At 45.7% G+C, this 25,353-nt stretch overlaps 1 protein-coding gene across 1 annotated transcript; it reads right to left on the bottom strand.

The window, feature by feature from the left end:
* Positions 1-5,296: 5,296 nt before the first annotated feature.
* LOC132571751 (uncharacterized protein K02A2.6-like) lies at positions 5,297-8,797 on the bottom strand (the record flags this gene model as incomplete). Its single annotated transcript, XM_060238579.1, has 3 exons — positions 5,297-5,408; positions 5,511-6,004; positions 8,339-8,797. Coding segments are annotated over 3 exons (1,065 nt in total), but the record flags the coding sequence as incomplete, so codon positions are not given.
* Between the last annotated feature and the right edge of the window lie 16,556 nt (positions 8,798-25,353).

The raw sequence follows: 25,353 nt of genomic DNA, 5'->3' as shown, positions 1-25,353 counted from the left end.
CTGCAAATGCTTTCACTGCGGGTCTTGCGGTGTTCCATCTTCCTTGCAGGGTACCAGTATGGCCTGTGCTACTGTCCGGGGAAGGCGATGGGCCACGCGGACATGTTGAGCTGACTGGTGCTGCCTTCCATGGACCCAGATCTTGCCCCAGCATGCCAGATCATGTTTTTGGAGTCCCTCCGGGACTGCCCTGTACATGCTACGGACATTGCCCAATGCTCCAGGAAAGACAAGACCCTCTCGTGGGTCCTGGACTGAGTGTGGAGGGGATGGCTGGCCTGAATGGGGTCTGAATTCTCTGCATTGGTATCCCACTGGGACGAATTGTCTGTATACAAGGGGTGTCTGTTGTGGGGAAACAGGGTGTTGGTACCTCCGGTTTTAAAGCAGCAGGTCCTCATTGTACTACACGAGACACACCCTGGTATTGTGCACATGAAGGCGCTAGCCCACAGTAATGTCTGGTGACCAGGGATCGATGATGTCATTGAGTCCTGGGTAGCTTGTTGCCAGCCATACCAGGAGACTCGGCCAGCTCCACCTAGAGCTCCAGGTCAACAGTGGGAACACACATGAAACCCCGGTCCTGCCTGCATTTAGATTTTGCGGGGCCCTTCCAGGGACAGGTATTCTTCCTGATCATAGATTCCCACTCCAAGTGGCTAAAGGTGATCCTGGTAGCATCCAATTCCACCAGGGCAGCACTAGGGGCGCTCTGAAGGGTTTTCACCACACATGGGTTGCCAGACACCCTTGTCTCGGACAATGGGACGGCATTCACTTCGGCCGAGTTCCAAGACTTTTGTGGCTGAAATATAATAAAGCATATAAGGTCGGCCCCCTTCCATCCCACCAGAAATGGGCAAGCGGAGCAAATGGTGTGGGCTACCAAAGAATCACTCCACCACATCATCCAGGGTGGCTAGGAATGCTTGCTCGCCCAACACTACACACCTAGTATGGTAACCAGCTGAAGCCCAGTGGAACTGCTCATGGGTAGAAGGCTTAACATATTACTAGACCACATGCACCCGGACTGGGCCCCAAACCTACAGGAGGTACAGGAGATGGTCCGTGTGCCCAGAGGGTTTGACACAGGGGACCTGATATTCGCTAAAAACTTTGGAGGGGGAGCAGCATGGATACTGGCCCGAGTCTCTAGGGTACCGGGGGCCGTAATGTATGAGGTCATCTCAGAAGAGGGATTCACAATGAGGCGACACATAGACTAGTTACGGCACCAGAGGGCAGGTTAGCAAGCCCCGATGCCGCACCAGCCGACAGTCTGGAGGTGGAGATGGAAGAAGTGACCTCACTGGTGGCCGCAGATCAACACCCACGCCGCAAAGGGAACCGGAACATCCGGCTGGAGCCGAGCATCAGGAAGACCCCAAACTGCCGGCCGACGCTACGTGACCCCTCTGCCCACTGCAACCGAGGCTGCAACCTCCCCACCTGCGGCCCCAGAACTAAGAAGGTCAACACGCGAGTGGTGCAAGCCAGCGTACCTACAGGACTACATACAATAGGACTTGCGAATTTAGGGTGGAGGGATGTTATGTATGTGTCTTAAAGTATGTACTTCCTGCCAGCTCATTGGAGCCAGGAAAGCAGACCTTGGGGACTGTATAACAATGGGTAGGGGGATCCAAATACCTGCCGCCCTACACCAATCACAGACCCTGCCTGTTTGAATGAACCAATGGTAAGCTTGTGTGGGAGATTAGAGTTGTATATAGGTTTGGCCCATAGGCCCTTAGTCTTTGTTGGAAGAAGCCTTTGCCATGCTTCCCTTAATAAGGAGCTGTCCTCACTATGATCTCGTCTCTGCAATGCTTTGAACCCACTATATTATACCCAGCAACACATCTGGATTCTGGTTTCTGCCTGGAAAATTATTATTTATAGTTTTAATTATTCCTTGTGAATGAATTGAGCAGAGAAGAACTAAAATGATCCTAGTGGTCTAGTGACCACTACTTCCATTGGAAGTAGTTGTACGGATGGGCATGAACTGGCTCACAAACTAAAGTTTGTGATGAATTTTGGCTGGTTCATGGTTTGTGAACTGAAGTTTGTGGCAGGTCAACCAGCATGAACTTTCCACAAACTTTCAAGCAGTTTATGGAGGTTCACACCAGTTCCTGAATGGAGAAAGTGTGGAACAAGAAACTGTGATATAAAAGACAAAAAATACTATCAAACAATGAAGAATTTTAACTCAAAAGTGTATTTACTTGTTAATAGTAATAGTAATAGTATTGAAAATATTTCAAAGTATACTATATGTCAAAAGTATTTATAGGAATATCAAGTCTAGGTAACAAGAAATTGTGCAAGATTCCAAATAAGTTAAATTCATTATTCAGTTCACCTCTAGCAGTAGTAAAAGTTCGAAAGTGTCTGCTCACAAGTCAATGCACAGTTCATAATAATGCAAGAAGAGTGCAAAGGTCTAATCCAGATGAGGTATCCAGATTGATTTCAATTCATTTTGAAGATATCTATTTCAATAGAAGGCAAATCTTGAAATTACAAATGGAGCAGTGGCGAAAACCCTGATGTAAAGTATCGACTCAGCAAGAAAAATACACATGCAACATCAGAAATAAAGGCACCAGTCCAAAGTCTTACATTGACACAAGGTTCATGGATTTTCAGTTTCTACTGCAGAAATCCTCTGGTTTGACCTTAGTCCTGTTATGTTTGCACTGCCACAGTGGCACTGGTTTTGTTGGGTTTATAAAAATGCTCCCCATCTTCAGTTTCTACTGCAGAGATTCTTGAAGACTTTGATTCTGTTCTCCTGGACTTCTATTGCCCTTGCTTTTTTGCTGTTCCCCCCTTCCACTGGAAACAATGGAAGATGGGAGCACCTTTGGGGGGGGGAGCATAACTCAGACCCCATAAATCCAATCTTTATCAGACTTGGAGGACAGGTAGAGGAAAGTCAGCCAGAGTTCCCCAAGAGTTTAGTGTCTCTAACAACCCGGGGGTGGGGGTGGCATTCTGCTTCACCACGAATCTCACAAACTGAACCAGTTCATTTAGAAAATTCATGACAGTTTGTAGTTCATGAATCGGGCACACCATGAACTGAACCAAACTGCATTTTTCCAGTTCATGCTCACCCCTACCAGTGGGACTATGCACACTCAGAGACTGAAGTAGTGCTATGTGACATGTTCTCAGACGCGATGGCTCTGTCATCAGTGGCACCTTCATATCCATTTATCTCTCTGACCCTGTATTAATGTCAGGATAAGATCATCATAGAGTCATATTGTGCAGTGAAGATCCTGGCCACCTTTTCAGATATCTCCTGGTGATGGAAGCACAGAAACAACATGCTTAGTTTCCTGAGTACTGCATATGTTGAGATTATGGTAGTTCTGTGACAACCCTGGGGAGGATCATGAATCAAGGATGTCAACATGCATGTAGTCAGCACATCTGATGAAATTAGAAGTAACTGCAATAGCTAAGAAGTCTTCTAAGGTTCTGTGCAGCTCCTTTTCAGCAAGGTGATCAAGGCAGTGAGATTGCAGACCATGTCCAGGCTAATCAGGCAGCTGATCAAGGAATATGACTCCTAGTGAGTTCCATTCCTGTGCCATTGGAAACCTTTAGCATCCAGGTATAGTAACAGAATTCTAGAAGCCTAGAATAAATTGTTGGGCTGGGATATTATTATTATTATTCCGCCCATTCCCCTATGAGGGCTCAGAGCGAAGTACATAAAATATATTACAATAAAACAGACAATTAAAACAGCTAAAATCATAATAAAATCAGTTACATCATTAAGCTCAGAAACTAATCAGCACTTTACATACCATATATTATGATGTTACATAACCCACTGGCCCCAGTCAGTAACAACAGTCTGAATAATGATGAAATAGCAATGTTATATTAATAGCATAATTTTTTTCGGCACTGATGATGGTATGACATTATGGTACAGCAGGGGAGGCCAACCAATTTAACAAGTGGACGCCCACTGCCTCATCCAAAACCTGGTGGAACAGCTCCATTTTACAGGCCCTATGAAAGGTTTACAAGCCAGGTAGGGCCCAGATTGCCATAGAGAGCTGATTCCACCAGGTCGGGGCCAGAACCAAAAAAGCCCTGGCCCTGGTAGAGGCAAGACGGGGATCTCTTGGATTAGGGATGGTCAAAAGATCTTGGGAGGCTGAATGAAGCAACCTCCAGGGCATATATGGGGAGAGACAGTCCCACAGGTATGTTGGTCCCAGGCCGCGTAAAGCTTTAAAAATCAAAACTAAGACCTTGAAACGGACCCAGTACTCTATAGGTAGTCAGTGCAGATTGTGGAGTGCCGGCCGTATTTACACCAGTTTGGTGTAGTGGTTAAGTGTGCAGACTCTTATCTGGGAGAACCGGGTTTGATTCCCCACTCCTCCACTTGCACCTGCTGGCATGGCCTTGAGTCAGCCATAGCTCTGGCAGAGGTTGTTCTTGAAAGGGCAGCTGCTGTGAGAGTCCTCTCAGCCCCACCTACTGTAATGTACTCGACACGGAGACGAGAGTAGGGCAACATAGTTTATTAAGAGCACGTTGCAAGAGAGGGAACACGCGGGCCGGGTCCCGCTTATATACAATCCCGGGTACAGCCTACTGGGTTGGTCGGGCCAATCCTGCCCCGTTGAACTTCCCGCCACAGCTGGAGATAGGCGGGGAACTGGCTCCCGGCGCTGGGGCTCCTGGGACTGCCCAGTTGCCCCCCCCCGTCTGGTCGCATGACATTTCTTGATACACTACACCCCTCCCCCCCTGGTTAATGTACAAAGTCCTGTAAATATGCGGGGGGCCGGCGCTCCCGGGTGGACCGTCTGGGGGTTTCGGGTGGAGGCGGCGCGGCCGCCGGGGATGGTGCTTCGGGGGGTCCTGGAGTGGACGGGGGCGGCCCGTTCGGTTCTGCGGATCCCTCGGGCTCGGTCGGCCCCGGTACCTCTGGCGCCCGCATCCCGGATGTTGGGATCGCGTCTTCTAGGCGGTCTCCGTTTGGCTCCTCGCGGGATATAGCCTCGTCTGTATCTGCGGGTGCCTCCGGGAGAGTGCGGCGCCTCAACTGGTCAATGTGCCGCCGTAGCACCTGGCCCCCCTCAGTTGATATGTCGTAGTGGCGGGACCCGGTTACCCTCAGTACCCGCCCCGCCACCCAATCGGGGCCCCTTGCATAGTTTCGGGCGTAGACTGGGTCGCCCGCGAAGAAGCCCCGGACGGTGTCTCGGACTTCGGGACTCCCGCGGGTGTCTGAAGCTCGGTCGGGATGCAGCCGGTCCAGCCTGGTTATGAGTTTGCGTCCCATGAGGAGCTCAGCCGGGCTGACTCCTGTGACCGGGTTGGGTGTGATCCGATTATCGAAGAGGAACGCGGCCAGCCTGTGGTCCCAGTCCCCCTGTACGATTCGGCCGAGGGCCTCCTTTGTTGTGCGGACCATCCGCTCTGCCTGGCCGTTGGTGGCCGGGTGGAAGGGAGCCGACCTTATGTGCCTGATCAGATATCTTTGCAGGAACGCCTGGAAGTCGGCTGAGGTGAAGGCGGCCCCGTTATCAGAGACTATGGTGTCCGGGATGCCGTGTGTGCATAGGACCCTGCGCAGAGCTCTGACCGCGGCTGTGGACGAGGGGGACCCTACGGGGATGACCTCCAGCCATTTGGTGTAGGAGTCCACTATTATGATGAAGGTTTGCCCCTGGAAAGGGCCCGCAAAGTCGATGTGGAGTCTCGACCATGGTTTCCGGGTGGACTCCCACCTCGTGACGGGGGCGCTGGGCGGCTCGGGCCGCGATTCCTGGCAGGTCTGGCATCTGCGGACCCAGCCCTCGATCTCCCCGTCCATTCCCGGCCACCAGACGTAGCTCCTGGCCAGAGCCTTCATTCGCACTATGCCGGGGTGAGTCTCGTGTAGGGATTCTAAAACACGCCTTTGGAGCGGGGGCGGAATCACTACCCTACTGCCCCATAGTATGCAGCCCTTGTGTGCGGCTAATTCCTCCCTCCTCGCCTTGTAAGGCCTGAATTCCTCACCCATGTTTCCCTCTGGCCACCCCCTCACCACCCAGTCGAGCACCCGTGCCAGTGTCTTGTGTTTCTGAGTGGCCTTGGCCACCTCCGCGGCGTGGAGTGGCGGCTCCGGGAGGCTCTCTATCATCATGACCTGGTGTGCGGGTGCGGGGTCCGGACCCGTCTCCGGGAGCGGCAAGCGGCTGAGCGCATCCGCGTGACCCATAGCCTTGCCGGCCCTATGAACCCGTGTGTATGTGTATGAGTTGAGGAATTGGTTCCACCTCAACACGCGCTGTGAGAGTATTTGGGGGGTCTGTCTGTCTGGGGCTAGTAGACCTAAAAGGGGCTTGTGGTCCGTAGCAATTGTGAACCGTCTCCCATATAGGTACTCATGGAACTTGCGGACCCCCGCCACGATTGCCAAGGCCTCTTTGTCGATCTGCGCGTAGTTGCGCTCGGCTGGGGTGAGCGTGCGGGAGTAGTATGCGACCGGTACCTCCCTCCCATCTGGCAGCTGATGCCCCAGGACTGCCCCCACCCCATACGGCGACGCATCGCATGCCAGGATGACGGGGAGGGCCTCGTCAAAATGGTGGAGCACCGCATTGGACACCAGGACGTCCTTGACCGCCTGAAACGCGGCGGCCTGTCGTTTGCCCCAAACCCAAGGGGCTTTCTTGTCCAGCAGGCGGTGAAGGGGCTCCGCGAGGGCAGCCTTGTGGGGGAGGAAGGAATGGTAAAAGTTGAGCACCCCCAAGAAGCTTTGTAGCTCCGCTTTGCTCGTGGGGGCCGGGGCTTGTACGATGGCTCGGGTCTTTTCTTCCGTGGGGTGGATTCCAGTTGCGTCTACGGCGAACCCTAGGAACTCCACCCGTGGAACCCCCAGCAAACATTTCTCCCTCTTGACCTTGAGCCCCGCGGTCTGGAACCGGCGGAGCACCTCTCGGAGGCGGTTGCCAAATTCTTCGGGGTCCGGGGCGGCGACTAAAACGTCGTCGAAGAACGGCTGGACTCCGGGAATTCCTTTAAGGAGAGAGTCCATTATGCTCTGGAAAATCCCCGGAGCGACGCTCACCCCAAACTGCAGCCTCTTTACGCAGAAGGCCCCTCTGTGTGTCACGATCGTTTGGGCCTCTGCCGTCTTGCTGTCTACTGGGAGCTGCTGGTAGGCTTGGGCTAGGTCTAGCTTCCCGAATATCCTAGCCCCCGCTAGGGCGGCTAGGACGTGGCTCACTACCGGCACCGGATAGGGGTTGTCTTGTAGAGCCTTATTTATGGTGCATTTATAATCGGCACATATCCGCACCTCCCCGGTTGGTTTGATGGGGGTAACGATGGGGGTTTCCCAAGTGGCGTAGTCCACCGGCTCAAGGACGCCTTGTGCCGTGAGGCGGTCTAGCTCTGCCTCAATCTTAGGTTTCAAGGCGAACGGGACCCTCCTGGCCTTGAGCCGAATCGGCCTGACTGTGGGGTCTAGGGGCAGGGAGATGGCCGGCCCCCGGTAGCTTCCTAGGGACCCATCGAATACCTCGGGGAATTCCTTGCAAATCTCCCCGAACCCACGGGGCGTTAAGGTCTGCCCCACCCCCTCCACGCGGATTCCCATGGGTTTGAACCAGGCCAGACCTAGCAGGGTAGCCAGCTGGCGCTTTACCACCAGGATGTCCAGCGGGCCGTGGAAGGACCCCCGCTCGACTTGTACCCGCGCCCACCCCGCAATTTGCACCGGGTTCTTCTGGAAGTCCCGGAGTATGAAGTCTGCCGGCCGAAGTTGCAGCCGCTGGCGGGGACACAGTTCTCTTAGGGTTTCCTCCGCTATGAGGGAAATGGAGGACCCTGAGTCCACCTCCATTTGGCAGGGGTTCCCCTCGATAAGGACCGTCACTTTGATTTTATCGGGGGAATCGTGGGGCAAGTTCAGTACCTGTAGGGACGTAGAGTCTATCGCGTGGGACTCCGCGGACTCGTGGTACGTGGTCGGCTTCCTGCGGTTGGGCTTGGCTCGGCAAGCCCTGGCGATGTGGCCGGTCTTCCCGCAGCTCCTGCAGTCCCAGGTCCGGTACTGGCAGTCTCTCCTCTCGTGGGGGCCGCCGCAGCTGGCGCACTTGGTGGCCGGGGCTCTCTCCGACGCTGGTGGTCGGTCGGTCGCTCGGGGGCGTTGGGTCGCTCTGTTGGGTGGCCCGACTGGGCGGCGTAGCTGATGGGCTTCCTCCTCCTCGGGGCCGTCGTGGTCCAGCTCTTCGTGGTGGGCGGCTTCCATCTTGGCCCGGGGAAACGTTCGGGCGGTTCGTTCCCCCGCCACCGCCTCGCTGAAGGCGGCCTGGAGGGTAAGCTCTTCTTTGGCGAAGAGCTTTTGCTGGAGCCTTTCGTCGCGGAGGCCCCACGTGAATCTGTCCGCCAGGGCTTCCTCCAGTTGGGGGAGGTTGCAGTTCCCGGCGAGTTTTCGGAGGGCCGCCAGGTAGTCCGCGGCGGACTCGCCCGCGATCTGGTCCCGTTTGTGGAACAGGAACCTGCGAGCCACCCGCGAGGGCTGTGGTGAGAAGTGTCCCGTGAGGAGTCGGATGATCTCGTCATAGGATTTCTCCGCCAGACGGGCGGGTGCCGAGAGACCCTTGGCGATCTCGAACGTGGCAGGCCCGCAGACGCTCAGGAGAACGTCCCTCTTTGCTCCGGCGTCAGTGATCTTGTTGGCCCGGAGGTAGAACTCGACCCGCTCCGCGTAGGACTCCCATCCCTCTGGATTTGTAGGGTCGAAGGGCTCGAGGTAGCCGGTGACTCCTCCTTGGTTGGCCATGATGGCGGCGGCGGTCGCTTGTTGCCCAGATCTCCGTCGTAGCCGCTGAGGCTAGTATCCCACCTTCGTCGCCAGTGTAACGTACTCGACACGGAGACGAGAGTAGGGCAACATAGTTTATTAAGAGCACGTTGCAAGAGAGGGAACACGCGGGCCGGGTCCCGCTTATATACAATCCCGGGTACAGCCTACTGGGTTGGTCGGGCCAATCCTGCCCCGTTGAACTTCCCGCCACAGCTGGAGATAGGCGGGGAACTGGCTCCCGGCGCTGGGGCTCCTGGGACTGCCCAGTTGCCCCCCCCGTCTGGTCGCATGACATTTCTTGATACACTACACCTACCTCACAGAGTGTCTGTTGTGGGGGAGGGAGATAAAGGAGATTGTGAGCCGCTCTGAGACTCTTGAGTGGAGGGCGGAATATAAATCCAATGTCTTCTTCTTCTCACCTGTACATGTGATGCAGTCAGCAGGCAAGCTGCTGCACTCTGCACCCGCTGCAGTTTCCAGATCAGCCTCAAAGGCAAGCCAGTGTAGAGCAAGTTACAGTAGTCTAGCCTGGAAGTGACCATTGCATGGATCTCTGTAGCTAAGTCTTGGGGGGATAGATATGGTGCTAGTTGTCTGATCTAGTTGCGTAGTTGCGTAGATAGAAAAAGGCAGATCTGGCAACCATTGTGACCTGGGCCTCCATAGAAAGGGAGGCACCAGAATCACTCCCAAGCTCTTCACTTGTTGGGCTGGCACCAAAACAGCAGTGTCCAAGGCTGGGAGCTGGATGCACGAAACCTCCTCCCCCCACCACCACAGACACAGGGCTTCCATCTTAGCTGGATTTAACTTCAGTTGGCTCTGCTGTAACCATCCAGCTATGGCTCCTAACGCCTCGGAAAGCTGATCAGGGGCAGAGGACAGTCTACTTTGTTCATTTCATCCTTTGTCAGTTCTCTAAACTCCTTGGACAGTTCAAAAGCATTTACACATCTTGTTGTGGAAGTAGGTCCAGGTTGTAGCACTTCATCTTGTGCAACATCATCATGAAAATCTGGCCTTGCATCAACACTGCCTGTTTCTGATGAAGATTTGATTCACTTCCTGTCTCTGAAGACTGACACTGGTTTTGATCTGGATCATCTTTCTCTGCAATTTGTAAGAAGAAATCTGTCGGCTTTCCTGTCTTGGCTACAACAGACAGATTCTTTTGCTCATTCTCTTTTGCATGTTTTCTCTTTTGCGCACCACTCTACTGAAAACACTTAATTTTTGACGTTTACATGGGGCTGAAATTAAAAAGGGGCAGAGAGAGTCATTGAAATGACTGCCATGACAACTGAATTTGGCTCCATCATTTTGCTTTTAAACACATGCATTTTACTTTTAAACATAGCATATGACATTGCACCTTGCCAACAAAAAATAGAAGATAACCCTAGGGTACACCATAATCAATTTGCACTAGTTTTATCAATATATATATACATGTGTGTGTATTTACAAATCTTCATTTTTTTTTCTTTTCACCCTTTCTTCAACTTTGTGGTGCCCCCTTTGGCCCTGGTGCCCTAAGCACGTGCTTAGTCTGCTTAATGGTTAATCCGCCCCTGTATACTGTGCAGGACAAAGACAGACAGAGACAGTTGATCAGCAGATTAATTCATTCCAGGGACAAGGATATGGCAGACCTCTTAGGTCTCCTTGGTCTCATGATCCCCTAAGGACATGTTGCTTTTTTCCTTACTAGCATTCAGCTGCAGTTTTCTGACCATTTGCTTGCCGTATTGATAAAGGGTCTATCGAACAAGTTCAGAGATATCTGGGTTGTGATAATCAAATGTGACTTAGACTAAATGGCTCTAATTTGTTCTATGTGATAGATACTGCAGGGTCCAGGGAATGTATTAGTGCAATGGCTTTTCTGACTTTTGTTCTGAATGTTGAAACCAAATATCTTCACTGGTAGAACAATGTGAGGAATTTGCAGTATTGTTTACCAATAAAGCTGATGGATTCCAAATGACAGCATTCACAGAATTATTTATGTTAGTAAACTGAATTGCCATCATATCAGGCATCTTCTAAAATGGCTAAATCATGGACTGTGGCTGTTTTCCTGTCCCATGTATACCTGATCATCAAGATCTAATAAAAGATTATGAGTTGGATCAGATCAGCTTTTTCATAGAATCTTGCCCAATTCCCATCCTTACTAAAGCCCCTGTCCCACATGACTTTTATCCATGCAGGTGCCATGATCCCCAGCATAGCCTTTTCAGTAATACTTTTTAGAAAACCTGGTAGGATCCAACCCTACAGAATGTCAATATATAACCAACTTTTACTTTAAGGTGTAGTTAAAAGAAATGGTTCTTCTTCCCAGTGATTGATAGAGATCTTGACTGATAGTTGAGCCTTAATATCTTGTATCTTTTTGTCTATTCCACGTTGTGTCTCCTGAGTTTCTTAGAATGAATCCACCAAGAACTGAAATTAATAAAGGCTTCATATTAGACTAGATCTTTCTCTAAAAGTGAGTAGTAGGTAGTGTGTTCAACAATGCCATCCATGCCACAATTTATTTTATTATGATGAATCTACTATTTTTTATTGCACCATTGATTTAAACCTTAATTTTTAAATTTAAGACAATTTCCTGAACAAACAAATCCATAAAGCTGAGTTTAGTCTGTGTTTGTTTTTGCTAACTAGAAAATCCTGTTATACATGTTATTCTCTGACTAGGAATAAGGCTTGCTGGCAGAAAAATACAATGGGCTCTAGAAAGAGGCTTAGGGCAAGCTGTCTTCCACCCACACAAATGAAGGCATTCACTCTCTCCATCCTTGGTGTCTTCCCATGTACCCACCCACCTCTTCCTCTCAACAACCCCCATACCCTTGGCACTCCACACTTGCTGTCTTGCCCCCCAACCCTTGCTGTCTTGCCCCCCAACCCTCCCCCCCCCAGCATTGGTGCCTTTTCATCCACCCCCAACCCTTGGAATTCATTCACCCCCAATCTCGCTATCTTCCCATGCACCCTGCAGCTGAAATAGATGCTAGCTTCCCACCCCCCTGCATGTGTGTGTGTGTGTTTCCATATCTGTAGTGACGCAAAGAAACCCAGAATGGAGATAAGGAAGAATAATTATGGGATGGGGGGCATGATGACAGTCACAAAAATGCTGAAGCTCAGCATTCTTTTGGTTTGCAGTGCATTGTTGCCACCTTTTCCTGTCATATTCAGCCTTGTGACATTTAGCATCAATGTGAGCTTGTGGTATGATCTGTTTTTTTGGCCTGGCATGGTTGTGTTATGGTATACCATAGAGTATGAGCCTCCAGGCAGCCATTTTCTGTAGGGGAAGTAATCAACTTTCCATCTTCTCCCCCCTCCCTGTAGCCTCTACCTAAGAAAGGGACAGTCATTTTCTGCAGTGGAGACCAGTGGGGTCTGACAGGCCCTACTCTGAAGCACTGACTCTTATGCAATGCTGTCTGTTATAGTGAAGCTGCTGCTGAACAGTAGCAAGCAGCCAGGCCTGGGACAGCCAGCCTCCAGGTGGAGCCTGAGGCTCTCCTGGGATCACAACCGAACTCCAGACAATCCAATCCTTGTTTGTCCTGGGGTGAGAGTGAGACTGAGGGGAGGAGGGAAAGAGGCAGCAGCCATGTCCTCTGAGGAAACACTCCTGGTGGGGTCAGGCCTTTAGAAGCTGCATGTTCTGGGAGTTCAGCTGTGTGGGTTGTTGATGGGGCCGTAGAGGTCTATTGCCAGTGGCAGCCACAATGCCTTTTGTGAGGCCACAGTAGACCAGCAGCCCTTTCTGAGGTTGGTTGACAGAGAGGACACAGAGAAGTGCTGGAGATGTATCTGTCTCTGAGGTAAGACTGTTTTGGTGGTTTGTTCCAACATTACTGGGCCTGCAGTGGGTGGTGCTAGGGGAGTCAGCCAATGAGAGGCCAGAGATGCTGACTGAGCCATGATGGGACAATGGTATGTAGTGTGCACCCCTAAGCCAATGGGAGTGCTCCATTTGGCCACCACCATAGGGGAATTATTTTCTATGATGATAGAATATATTTGTCTTCCTTCTATTAGTGTTTTAATTCATGTGAAATCAGGTCTTCTTAATAATGCAGCCATGGATTTATATTGTCAGCTGAAAATGCTGAGAAGTTCATGAAAGATATGTAAGATAAATTCAAGTAAGATTTTGGATCTCTTTAATTCTAAACAGCCATATATACTATACAGATTAAATGTGCTGTACCTGAGCACTGAGGCAAAAAATGGGAATGCTACAAAAGCAGGAAAGCTTTTTGGGAAACTAAGTGGAAAAATGACTTTGTTTGTAGCATATTAAGCTCCTGTCAAGGAAAATCATCCTCCATGAAAGCATAATCTGAAGACTGTGAACATCTCTCTCTCTCTCTCTCTCTCTCTCTCTCACACACACACACACACATACACACACCAGGTTCTTTTACATTTGTAACAGTACTTTTCCTAAACAGTTACACCCTGCTGAATCCATTGAATAGGTTTAGAAAGATGTAATTCTGTTTAGAGAGTAACTTTTAAGTGTTTCACAGAGTCACTGGGTCCATTAAGAATTTATCACATGGGAAATTCAGTAGAGTTCTCCTGCAACTAAGCTTGCTATCAATTGCTTCAAGTCCAGTGAACCCAAAGTGAAAAGCTGCAGCAGGCAGATGAAACATCATCAGCCTTGACTAGTGTGGTACAGCGGTTAGTGTCAAAGTAGGCTCTGGAAGACCCAGGTTCAAATCCCCACTCTGCAGCTCTAAGTGTGCCTTAGGCTTACTATATACTCTCTGATTATCTCACAGTGAGGATAAAATGGATCAGAGGAGAACTGCTTTGGATCTCTCCTGGGGTGAAAGGCATTAATGAAACAAATAAAGTTTGCTTGGTTTCTTAAATTCATGCTAAATACTGCAATGTAGACGGTCATGGCTGAGTTTGTAATAATTTGTAGTTGCATTAGCTCCATCCAGACTTACCTGGTTGGTTCTAATGCTATGGTGTGAAGAAATTTGGATCATCTACCCATCAATGCATTTCTGCAAAATTTTGCCCCGAGTTTCTAGGCATAGGTAAATGAATGGTTTAAACAAGGTCCTGTTGTATGTATCAGTTTTGAAATAACCAAGACATATTCTTCACATGTGTTATTTACTTCTGGCTTTTTTATCTTGTAAAATGGTGCCTCTGTTGTGCGCACATGTACATCTTCACAAAATGAAGACAGCATTTTGGGGAAGAAAATCCATCTAGACCCTTATGTTACTCATTACAATAAAAAGCTAATATGTACATACCCCACAAAACTCCAAAACACACAACACATGAACAATAAGACCACACTATACACATTGTATATTGTAATCCAATTGGCTTTATAAAAAAAGCACAGTGATTCATCCTTGTGTCACTTGAAGAGTCATGATGAGCCCGACTGAGGGTAAGTAAGACTGCAGCAGGGAGTCATTCAGACCATACAACCAACACTGGACTATCCTTTTATAAGGCAGAGGCTTTGTCATGTGGCTTGTTTTGCCTGTCATGTGACTTGTTCAGAAGACTCTAACCAGTTCTTTCCTTTGGCTAGAGCTCTGTTATGGCACACAGAATGAATTCCCATTTGAAATCTGGCAGATTCCAGATTTACAGCTATGTTGCTTAGTCCTGACAGAATTTCAAACACAGAGTCTTTTCCTGTATCTCATTGTTCCAGTCCAACAAGCATGCAAATCATCCCCTCCAGGAGTACAAATCTCTTGTGAGCAACATTCCCATAAACTGCCTTGTTATTTGCCCACTGTGCTATCTGCCAGCTGCTATAGTCATGGCAGCAAGTAATCCCCACACCTTTTTTCTTCAGGAAGGGGGAAAGACATCCAAAGATACCCCATTCTCTTTCATACTAACCATCTGTTCAGTGGACATAAATGGAGAGCATCTCTGTATCAACCTGCAAGCAGCTAGCATATTTTCCAGAAAGTATAATTAGCATAATCTCAGCAGAGTACCTTTCAATTTCTCATACCTGTTTCTAACTATATTTATTTGGAAATAAGCCCTGTTTAAACACACCAGAACTTACTGCTGAGTAATAATGCCTTGAACTGTATTTTTTATAAAAGTAATGGATCATAGGTGAGATTGCAGGTTTCTGAATAATAAGGTTCTGTATCAATATATTGACCTCAGAAAACCTCATTGACCATGCTAACAGCACTTTGCTGCTCTCTGGCAATATAACTTATTCTAATAATGCAAAAAATCTGACAGCATTCCCTGGTGATGCAGAAAAAGTCATTAGATTTACTTTAGAAAATTATTTGTCGCTCAATAAGATTGGGCAAATCATCTAACTTATTGATTAATTCCGTGGAGGAAGAAAGTTCTTCAAGCGGAACATCCTAAACAGAATGGTCTTTAAAGAACAGGATTTGTAGAAATTCTCTTTACTTGTATAAAGTTCAAACATAAGAAACAAGTTTTTGGATCAGACTAAAGGACTAGCACATTGATTCCAGACTATGTAGACATCATTAGATGTAGACATCATTAGGGTTTGTAGAATCTTTCGGGATCAAGTGCCGTGTTCTACTGGAGAAAGATTCTACAAACCCTAATGATGTTACCAGCCGTGAAAACCTGAAATCTATGTAGACATCCCTAAGAGAACCTCTATATTGTATTAAAATCCAGATGGGGCTCCAGCACAGCATTTCCCAGGAGGACAATATGGAAGTAGCTTAAATACTTCACTTGAAGCATTTCCTAAAATAGCAAAAGAGAAACAATCCAAATAATTCTACATGGGAGTTAAGTGAATTAGTCCCTTCCCCCTGTTAGGGAATTCTGTTTGAAATTCTATTTCTTTATCTCAAACAGTGTGATGGGTCACTGGATCAAATAATCATTGAGAGGCATTTAACATGAAAAAGCAAAAACATATTTATTACTACAGGGATAGGGTACGGGGAGATAAAATAACAAACATTATAGAATGACATCCTCACACTAGAAGATCATGTGCTTTATGGAAGACCACTTCCTCCTCCTTCTTGACCTCTCTGCCTGAACAAAGGAAGTCACCTGACTAACTGACCAAACAAACAAAACAGGTTTTCCCGCTTCTAGACCTTGATTGACAGCAGTCAGTATCATCTTCCTAGGTCATGCAGACAATATGGAATCAGGCACAGTGTTAACCCTATAATGACTGGAACTTTAGAACATTGCAAAGGACATAGAGAACAGATACATATTTCCAACACCCCCACCCACAAATGAAAGTGATATCTCAATAATTTGCTATGATAACACATCCTTAATGCATGGAAGGATTGAGTCAGCAATCATCCCCATTTTTAACATATTGTTTCCCCAGGATGCAACCATCCATTTAGCCTGCTGTTTCTGTAGAAGACAATAACCTTTTCTTTGTCCATCCTCCAGATTAGGACCATCACATTAATTTGTCATGCAAGTAATGTGATGCTCAAAAACTTACAACAAAGAGTGTTACCATGCATGGAACAAGAACTGCCAGATGTTCATGCTGGATTTAGAAAAGGAAGAAGCATTGTAGATCATATTTCAAATTTATGTTGGTTACTGAAGCATATTTGAGAATTTCTGAAGAAAATCAACTTGTGTTTCATAGATTACAGCAAAACTTTTTACTGTGTGGATCATGAAAAAAGTTACAGTTGGTTTTAAAAAATATGGGTGTGTCACAGCATCTGATTTTTTGATGTGCAACCTGTACTCTGAACAAGAGGCTACTGTTAGGACAGAATATGGAGAAATGGAATGGTTTACATTTGGCAAAGGTGTCAGGCAAGCACACGTTTTAGCACCCTGTCTGTTCAATCTATATGCAAAACATATCATAAGGAAAGATGGATTAAATTTAAATGAAGGCACTGTGAAAAATAATGGAAGAAACATTACAATCTGAGTTACTGGTGGAAGACAGTGAACACTTGAGATGACTCCTGTTGGCCATTAAAGCAGAAAGTGCCGAAGCAGGATTACAGTTGGGCATCACAAAGACTAAAATAATGACTACTAGGAAATTACACAATTTTAAGGCTGACAATGAAAAAAGCTGAAAAAGATTTTCTAATCCTTGCTCCATCATCAACCAAAAGGGAGACTGCACCCAAGAAATCAGAAGAAGAGTGAGACTGGGAAGGGCAACTTTGAAGGATCTAGAAAGTATTCTTAAGTGTAAAAGGATATGTTGCTGGTGACTAAAATCAAGATCATTCACACCATAGTATTCCCTTTAGTATGTATGGATACGAAAGCTGAACAATGAAGAAGGCTGCCAGGAAGAATATGGTTTACTGGTGGAAGACAGTAGAGACTTGAGGACTCTTGTTGATCGTTAAAGCAGAAAGTGCTAAAACACTAACATGACCACCAGATTAGAGAATAAAATTATCAACATTGTACAAAACTACAGTGCAGAACTATCTAAGAAAGTAGGTTAATTTGAAATGGGATGTTGGGGAAGAATTTATGGATACTATGGGCCACCAAAAAGACAAATAAGTGGGTTCTAGATCAAATCAAGTTGTAAAGTCTTTGTTGTTGTTCAGTTGCGCAGTCGAGTCCAACTCTTTGCGACCCCATGGACCAAGGCACACCAGGCCCTCCTGTCTTCCACCATCCTCTGAAGTCTGCTCAAATTTGTGTTAGTTATGTTAGTAACGCTGTCCAGCCATCTCATCTTTTGCCGTCCCCTTCTTCTTTTGTCTTCTGTCTTTCCCAGTATCAAGATCTTCTCCAGTGAGTGCTCCCTTCTAATTTGGTGGCCAAAGTATTTGAGCTTCAGCTTCAGCATCTGACCTTCCAGGGAACAATCAGGGTTGGTTTCCCTTAGGACTGACTGATTTGATCTTCTTGCAGTCCAAGGGACTCTCAAGATTCTTCTCCAGCACCACAGCTCAAAGCATCTATTCTTCTGCGCTCGGCCTTCCTTATGATCCAACTCTCACAGTCATACATTATTACTGGAAATACCATTGCTTTGACTATATGGACTTTTGTTGGAAGAGTGATGTCTCTATTTTTTATTATACTGCCCAGGTTCGCTATAGCTGTCCTCCCATGGAGCAAATGTCTTTTAATTTCATGACCACAGTCACCATCTGCAGTGATCTTGGATCCCAGAAATGTGAAGTCTGTCACTACTTCCATGGCTTCCCCTTCTATTTGCCAAGGAGTGATGGGTTGGATGCCATGATCTTATTTTTTTAATGTTGAGTTTCAAGCCTACTTTTGTGCTCTCCTCTTTCATCCTCAACAAGAGGTTCTTTAGATCCTCTTCATTTTCTGCCATTAGAGTGGTATCGTCTGCATATCTGAGGTTGTTGATGTTTTCCCCAGCAATCTTAATTCCAGTTTGTGCTTCATCCAGGCTGGCATTTCGCATGATGTACCATATATAAATTAAATAAGCAAGGTGACAATATACATCCTTGTTGAACTCCTTTTCCTATTCTAAACAAATCAGTTGTTTGTTCCATATCCCGTTCTGTCAGTTGCTTCTTGACCCTTATACAGGTTTCTCAGGAGACATGTGAGGTGGTCTGGTACTCCCATCACTTTAAGGACTTGCCACAGTTTGTTGTCATCCACACAATTAAAGGCTTTAGTAAAGTCAATGAAGCAGAAATAGACATTTTTCTGATATTTCCATGCTTTCTCTATAATCTAGCGAATGTTGGCGATTTGAGCTCTAGTTCCTCTACCTCTCCGAAACCCAATTTGAACTTCTGGTAGTTCCTGAACTACATGCTGATGATGCCTAGCTTGTAGGATCTTTAACATGACCTTGCTGGCATGTGAAATGACTGCAATGGTGCAATAGTTTGAACATTCCTTGGCATTACCCTTCTTCGGGATTGGAATATAAATTGACCTTTTCCAATCCTGCGGCCACTGTTGCATTTTCCAAATTTGCTGACATAATGTGTGCATCACTTTAACAGCATCATCTTTTAGGACTTTGAACAGCTCAACTGGGATACCGTCATCTCCACTCAGTTTATTGTTAGTAATGCTTTCTAAGGCCCATTTGACTTCACACTCCAGGATGTCTGGCTCAAGATCAGCAATATCACCATCATGGTTCTCAGGGACATTCAGATCCTTCTTGCACAATTCTTCTATGTATTCTTGCCACCTCTTCCTAATCTCTTCTGCTTCTGTTAGGTCCCTACCATTTTTGTCCTTTATCATGGCCATCTTTGCACAAAACGTTCCCTTGATTTCTCCAATTTTCTTGAAGAGATCTCTTGTCCTTCCCACTCTATTATTTTCCTCTATTGCTTTGCATTGTTCCTTCAGGAAGGCCTCTATCTCTCCTTGCTGTTCCCTGGAAATCTGCATTCAGTTGGGTAAATCTTTCCTTTTCACCTTTGCCTTTTGCTTTCCTTCTTTCCTCAGCTGTTTGTAAAGCCTCATCAGACAGCCACTTTGCTTTCTTGTATTTCTTTTTCTTTGGGATGGTGCTGATTGCTGCCTTCTGTACAATGTCATGAACCTCCATCCATAGTTCTTCAGTAACTCTGTCTATCTACTCTAATTCCTTAAACCTATTCTTCACCTCCACTGTATATTCATAACGGACGTGATTCGGCCATTCCCATCCATTTTAGTTCACTGATTCCCAAAATGTTGATGTTTAGTCTTGCCATCTCTTGTTTGACTACATCCAGCTTACTTTGATTCATAGATCATAGACCATTCCATGTTCCAATGCAGTATTGTTCTTTGTAGCATCAGACTTTCCTTTCACCATCAGACACATCCACAGCTGAGCTTCCTTTTGGCTTTGGCCCAGCCACTTCTCTCTTTCTGTGGCTACTTGTACTTGCCCTCCACTTTTCCCCAGTAGCATATTGGGCACCTTCTGACCTGAGAGGCTCATCTTCCAGCACCATTTCTTTTAGCCTTTTTTTGGCAAGGATATGAAAGGTAGGATATAAATATTTGAAACAATTGAATACATCTGTTTGGTCGCCAGTATAAAGTGGCCTGTGTGTAACCTCCAACACTTGGATCATCTTTCTTGTTTTTTAAGAGTGCATATGCACGGATACAGGTAAAATCAGAAGCATGTGGAAAAGTGGGAATCAAACCCAGTTCTCCCAGATTAGAGTCCATGCACTTAACCACTACACCAAACTGAAGCAAGAATATTTCCAAGGATACATAAGAAAAGAAATATCAGAATCCATAGAAAGATCAGAATCTATATGGAAATGTGGTTTATAACATCTTGTTTATAATATCTGGTAATAAAGATATATTGCCACCAGGGTTTTTTTCTTGGGGGAACATGGCAGAATGGAGTTTCAGATCCTCCTCATGGAAACAAAGTTATCAAAAAATGTGTAAGCACCCGTGTGTTTCACATTCATTTCTCTCTTGAGAGTTCCAGTACCTCTTTTTCCAGAAAAAAATCCCTGGTTGCCACTAATTATTTTTGTTGTCATCATGGCTAAAATCCATCTATCCTCCATGAAGAATCCTCTGCTTATGGAAGAGGGAGAAAGGAGAATTGTACTCCTTCTGAGAAATGTGGTGACTGAGCTTCAGACCGGTTGGATCCCTCCTACACTCCTGCTATTTCTGCAGAAGATTAACGGTTACTCCCAGAAAACACAGCCAATTTTGGAAAGAACATCAAAGTCAAGCATGGGAAGGAGCAAAAAAAAAAGATACTAAAACCCCTCCCTATAGACCTCCTAGAAAGGGTAAAGCTGACTTAGAAGAATCTGAAAATTCTGACTTGGAGACTTCTCTGTTAGAGGAAATGGCAGCGAAAGGGAGTAACCCTCCCCAAAGTGAACAGACTGAGATATTGCATGTTCTAACAGAGATAAACAATGAAATTAAGAGTGAGATAAAGTCTCTTAGTGGAGTGGTTGGACAATTAAAAAAGGAACTTGGACTTCTCAAACAGTCAGTCAAACCAATTAATAAGAATTTGGATGAACTCACTGCAGCATTGAAAACAACAGATAAGAAAGCTGAAGCTGCATATCAGACGGCAAAAAAGACAGCAGAGGATTTGAAAAACTTTAAGAATTTTTAATCTCGGGCCAAATATAAGATTATACTCCAGGAGTTAAAATTAATAGAAAGAAAGGCCAAACTTCATGGAATATCTGTAAATTTTGGAGAGACGGAAAACCTTATGACAGCTTTAAATAGGTGGCTGAGTCAGATTCGTCTCACAGAAGGAGAAACAGAGTTTTCCCAAGAGATTGTCACCTCTGCCTTCTGATTAAACATTTCCAAAACGGCTCCTGACGACATTTCCCTGGACATTGTTGATGAATTTAAACAACTACAGATGAAGAACAAACTTTTTAAAATCACCAGGGAAAAACAAGGACTGTGTCTTGAACACACAATATTTTTTTTATTTCCTAATATCCCAGCTGAAGTAATTAATGCAAGGAGGAGACTGAGAGAAACAACAAAGATTCTGCGTGACAAAGGAATTCTGTATAGATGGTTACCACTAGGCCATCTAGTGGTCAATATGGAAAATCAAACTTTTACTGCATATACTGCATCTGGCAAGGAACTAATAGACAGTGTAGTTAAACTAAAGTCTGGAAGAGTTTGAATTGGGGAAATTATGTTTTGAATCGGGAAATTATGTTTTCTTGAGGAGAATTAATAGAATATGTATATAGGATAAAGATATGATAAATGGGAATGGAAAATGGGAAATGAATTGTTAAAGCCAATGGAGTAGCAATGAAGTGGTGAGTGTGCCCCACCCCCAGACCTCCGACTGCAGAGATTTTTCTGCAGCACCCAGATCTGAAGGTAACCCTGTCCAGCTTTCTTTTGTAGGCATGAGAGAAGATAGTTAAAGTTTTAAAAATTAAGTGTGAAAAAATGGAAGTTCATGAAGAAGAAGTTTTGGAAACAAAAGAAAGAATATAATTATGATTAGAATAAGAATTAGGAAAAGTGGTACAGGGATCAGGTGAAATCGGGTAAAGAAAGGAAATAAGATCAAGAGGAAGGGGTTTATTTATTTGTTGTTAGTATTCAGTTCGATTTGTAGAAGATAAGCAAAAAACAAAATGTATTTATTTGAGATGTATGAATAAACTGATATATGCACACTTAATAAAATATTAATACTGAAAAAAATACTCCTTCTTCCTCTTCTGTAGCCTCTTAATCCATGTAGCTATTAGAACTCTGTGAGCCCAGGAATTAACTTTCTCAGATCAGAAGAGCCTGTGGAGGCAAAGGGAAACATCAGTGCTCCTTACACTGATAGACTGCTGGATCCAACCCTAAATTCTAAATGAGGAGACACCATTATTTAATATTTCAGGATTGTGATACAGTATTTATTTTCTATTTGCTAATAATACCTAGAAAATAATTATACAATCCCATAATATTAAACTATGATGTCCCCACATTCAGAATTTAGGGTTGGATGCAGCAGTCTTTCAGTGTAAGGAGCACTGATGTTTCCCTTTGCCTCCACAGGCTCTTCTGATCTGAGAAAGTTGATTCCTGGGGATATCATCAGAAGCTTAGCCGGACTGGCCCTGGTTAGTACTTGGATGGAATACCTCCAAGGGTTATTACACAGTGGCAAACCACCTCTGAATGTCTCTAGCCTTGAAAACCTTATGGGCTCATCATAAGCAGGCTGAGACTTGATAGCACTTTAAGAATGCCTAACATGAAATGCCTAACTACTGTGGAAAGCTGATATTTAAACATCTGCTTTCATGATGATATAAAACTAGGGATGAAGTTACAAGGCCTTAGGCAAATAACAGGGGGAGAAAGTGCAAAATATTTTTTGAAAATCAAAAGCAGGAGTGTAGCATTAGGGAGTGTTAGAAAAAGAGGTGATAATAGTAGTAATTGTTGTAAGGAATTATATATCCATCTAAATAGTGAGAGGCAGGAAATTCACTTTAATTGTGTTTTATCCTTTTCATCTGAGGATAGTAGAAGAGTAGTCTTTTTGAATACCAATGAACAAGGGCTGAGTTTTGTCAAACAGAAAGTAGAAGTGGATATATGATGAGTTTCTACAAAGTCATCAGTCCCTAAAGAACAGCATCTACTTAAGATGTACTGAATCATTAACTATTCAGGAAGACACAATTAAGATATTCTGTTTTAAATTATGTGGGAAATGTAATACTCTGATCCAACAGGTCTGGCTTGTAAAGTATTATTTAAAAGGCAATATCCCAAGAAAGGATGCTCCCAGAGAGCCAGTTTGGTGTAGTGGTTAAATGTGCGGACTCTTATCTGAGAGAACCGGGTTTGGTTCCTCACTCCTCCACTTGCACCTGCTGGAATGGCCTTGGATCAACCATAGCTCTGGCAGAGGTTGTCCTTGAAAGGGCAGCTGCTGTGAGAGTCCTCTCGGCCCCACTCACCTCACAGGGTGTCTGTTGTCGGGGAGGAAGATAAGGAGATTGTGAGCCACTCTGAGACTCTGAAATTTGGAGTGGAGGGTGGGATATAAATCCAATATCTTCTTCTTCTACTTTGCAGCATTTTGCCTGTGGTTGCGATGGCTTTAACACCAACTGTTGAGTTGATATGATGCTGCAGAATTATCACAAACATCTACAGTGCTCAAGAAATCAAGCTGTCAGCAACAGGATGCTCTCAGCCAAACTTCAGCAAAAGAAGGGAGAGCTGTCAGTTCGGTGGGGCTTAAAACCTCACAGAGGCCTTTGAGGTAAAAACAGTTGGATAAGGCAGTCTAAATACTAGAAATATAAATGGATAAAGCCTCAGGAAGACCAGGGGCAGGGAACCCAAAAGCAAAGTGGCTGAAGAAAGAGCACAGTAAGGAAGTACTGTAGCAGGAAAGACCCCTGCAATAGGCAATTAATGGGTGGTTCAGTGACAGATGAGCCTTAAGCAGGATCAGGAAAACAGCTTTTTCGTTATTGAAATAACATGCGCATGGATCAGACCCATATGGCTCATGCCAGGAGGGATGAGTCTGACCCCGATTACAGATAGAACACAAGGTTTTATACTGCTTAAAGTTGTACATCAGCAGAATCAACTAAACTGGAAATACGTCAAGACACAGGCGGGACACAATTGGTCCCTTTAGGTACTTTCCATGTAAATTACATGGCAGCATTATTTGCAGTCACAAGACAAGCTAAACTACAGCTTTCCGGTTCAGTAAACAGCATCTTTGGGATTCTCCCGGAATCTTCTCCCGGGGTGCAATACATATACCCATGTTTCATCAAGCTGCCTTTCATATCATCAGTTTGCTAGCTTGCTAACCACAGTCTCATTTCCTGGGGACCTTTGGGACTTTCCAAGCAAGGCCAGCTTTACACAACACAACAGACATATTCACATCAAGTGATGTGGCAGGTGTTAATTTAGACACTTCGGTCTTTTACACTGCCCTTCAAGCAAGCTTATTTGCTTCTCTTTGGCCTACTCAGTTCAATCTCAATCCTTTACCTATCAATAGCCAATTTTCTTTTGATCCTAAATTAACACCTGCCACAGTACTTCTTCATACAAAAAGTAATTAACACATGGAATCCACTGCCACAGGAAGTGGTGGCAGCTACAAGCATAGGCAGCTTCAAGAGGTTATTAGGGCAGAGGTCCATCAGTGGCTATTAGCCATGAGGTATAGATGGAACACTATGACCAATTCCCCACTAGTCTTGCTGCAGTCCCACACTACTTTTTCCCGTGGTGCTTTTGCCCAATTTTGCACACTGCTGCGAAGCTGCAATTTACCCCGCCTCTTTCACAGGATCCCTCTGGGGCTGTAGGATTCTCTGAAAACTGGATTTTGAAACCGTAGAGAGAATCTGGAGAGAACCCTGCTTTTGAGGATTTTGATCCACCGCCAACCAGCTGGCCAGTAGGAGAAACCCCACCTCAAAAAGCGACCCAAAAGTGACATCATTGTGTCACCAACATCAGGGGTGATGTTTTAGTTTTGGGGCAAAAAACCATAGAGTTTTGAAGGTTTTGAAGGCAAAAAACCATAGAGTTTTGTCCAAAAATTAGTGTGTCACCCCTGACATCAGCAACACAATGATGTCACTTCCTTAGCAGAAGATCCCAGAAATGACCCAGAAGTCCCCTGCCTGGCAACCCTACCTCTACTTCTCAAAGTCTCACTGAAATTAGATGCTGCTGGCAGTAATTTCTACAATCCATGAAGGACTGTGATCTAGATAACCCTGGGCAACAGACAGAAATAAGGGATAGGGAAGCTACGTGTGCCATAATAATTTGAGCCAGAAGCACCATTCTTTTGCTGTGGGTTTCTGTAAGGAGATATTATCATACGCACCATAACATTGTATGTATGGAATACTCTGAAGACACATCAAGGCCTGTTTTGCTGTGTGTATAAACACATGCGTGTTTGTGCACACATGCATACATATTATTAAAATTCCATAAAGAGA

Source organism: Heteronotia binoei, chromosome 1, assembly GCF_032191835.1.
Source record: "Heteronotia binoei isolate CCM8104 ecotype False Entrance Well chromosome 1, APGP_CSIRO_Hbin_v1, whole genome shotgun sequence".
NCBI classification, from domain to species: domain Eukaryota; kingdom Metazoa; phylum Chordata; class Lepidosauria; order Squamata; family Gekkonidae; genus Heteronotia; species Heteronotia binoei.
This window is presented reverse-complemented; position numbering and strand designations above follow the sequence as displayed.